This window comes from Eimeria tenella, genomic scaffold, assembly GCF_000499545.2.
Source record: "Eimeria tenella Houghton genomic scaffold, Eth_scaff3865, whole genome shotgun sequence".
Taxonomy (NCBI): Eukaryota; Apicomplexa; class Conoidasida; order Eucoccidiorida; family Eimeriidae; genus Eimeria; species Eimeria tenella.
Genome location: NW_013544784.1, coordinates 1 through 1,035, shown reverse-complemented (window position 1 = coordinate 1,035; position 1,035 = coordinate 1). Strand labels below are relative to the sequence as shown.

Here is a 1,035-nt window from a genome sequence, read left to right as displayed (position 1 = left end):
CTCCTGCTGCTGTTGCTGCTGCTGCCGCCGCGTCTGCTTCTGCTGCTGCTGCTGCTGCTGCGGCTGCAGATCAAGCCAAGCAGTCTCTCCCGTCTGTTTAACATTGAATTATATACTTTTAAACTGCATTTAGTTAATTATCTTTGATTTTAATTATTTTAATTAATTTAATTAATTTAATTAATTTAATTGATTGAATTTATTTAATTTGTTTTTAGGAAATCGACAAATGGTGCTGCTGCTGCTGCAGCACAAGAGCAGCAGCAAAGCCCCCGCCATGGGGGGCATGACAGCTCTTCATTTTGCTGCTCAAAAGGGACACAAAGAAGTCGCTGAGGCCGTAAAGCCTAAACCCTAAACCCTAAACCCTAAACCCTCGGGTTGGCTGCAGAGGCCAGCGCCCCGCGTTTCTCCGGCTCTAAACCCTAGCCGCTAAACCCTAAACCCTTTAATCTGTGCTGCTGCTTCCCCGCGCGGCAGGCCTCAGCCCCCAGGGCTTAGGGTTTAGGGTTTAGGGTTTAGGGTTTGGGGTTTAGGGTTTTGCTGCAGCTGCTGCGCAAAGGCGCTGCAGCAAACGCCCTCGCCAGGGGGGGGCGCTCTCCCCTTTTTTTGGCCTGCAAATCTAAACACTACCAAACGGCTTTGACTCTCATTGAATACGGTAAACCCTAAACCCTAAACCCTAAACCCTAAACCCTAAACCCTAAGGCCTACGCCCTAGGTGTCCGCGGCTCGAGCCCCAAGCCTAGCCTCCAAACCCTCGGCCTAAACCCTAAACCCTCGGCGGCCGCGGTGAAGCCCCGACGCCCTCGCAGCAATTGGGGTTTAGGGTTTAGGGTTTAGGGTTTAGGGTTTAGGGTTTGCGTGCAGGGGCCGACTTGGAACTAAAAACCGCGCGGGGCGAAAGTGTTTTGGACCTTGTGGAACCTGAAGTGGCGCAGCTGCTGCAGGCAGCAGCAGCAGCAGCACTGGACAGAAGGCCCAAAGCAGCAGCAGCAACTGCAGCAGCAGCAGCAGCAGCGGGAGCGGCAGAGC

The 1,035-nt window shown here is 53.0% G+C and overlaps 1 protein-coding gene across 1 annotated transcript; it reads left to right on the top strand.

The window, feature by feature from the left end:
• Positions 1–229: 229 nt before the first annotated feature.
• Positions 230–888, top strand: ETH_00041245 (uncharacterized protein; the record flags this gene model as incomplete). The annotated part of the gene is made up of 2 exons (XM_013379731.1): positions 230–340; positions 871–888. 2 exons carry the CDS (start codon positions 230–232, stop codon positions 886–888), a joined length of 129 nt encoding a protein of 42 aa, XP_013235185.1.
• Positions 889–1,035: the final 147 nt, after the last annotated feature.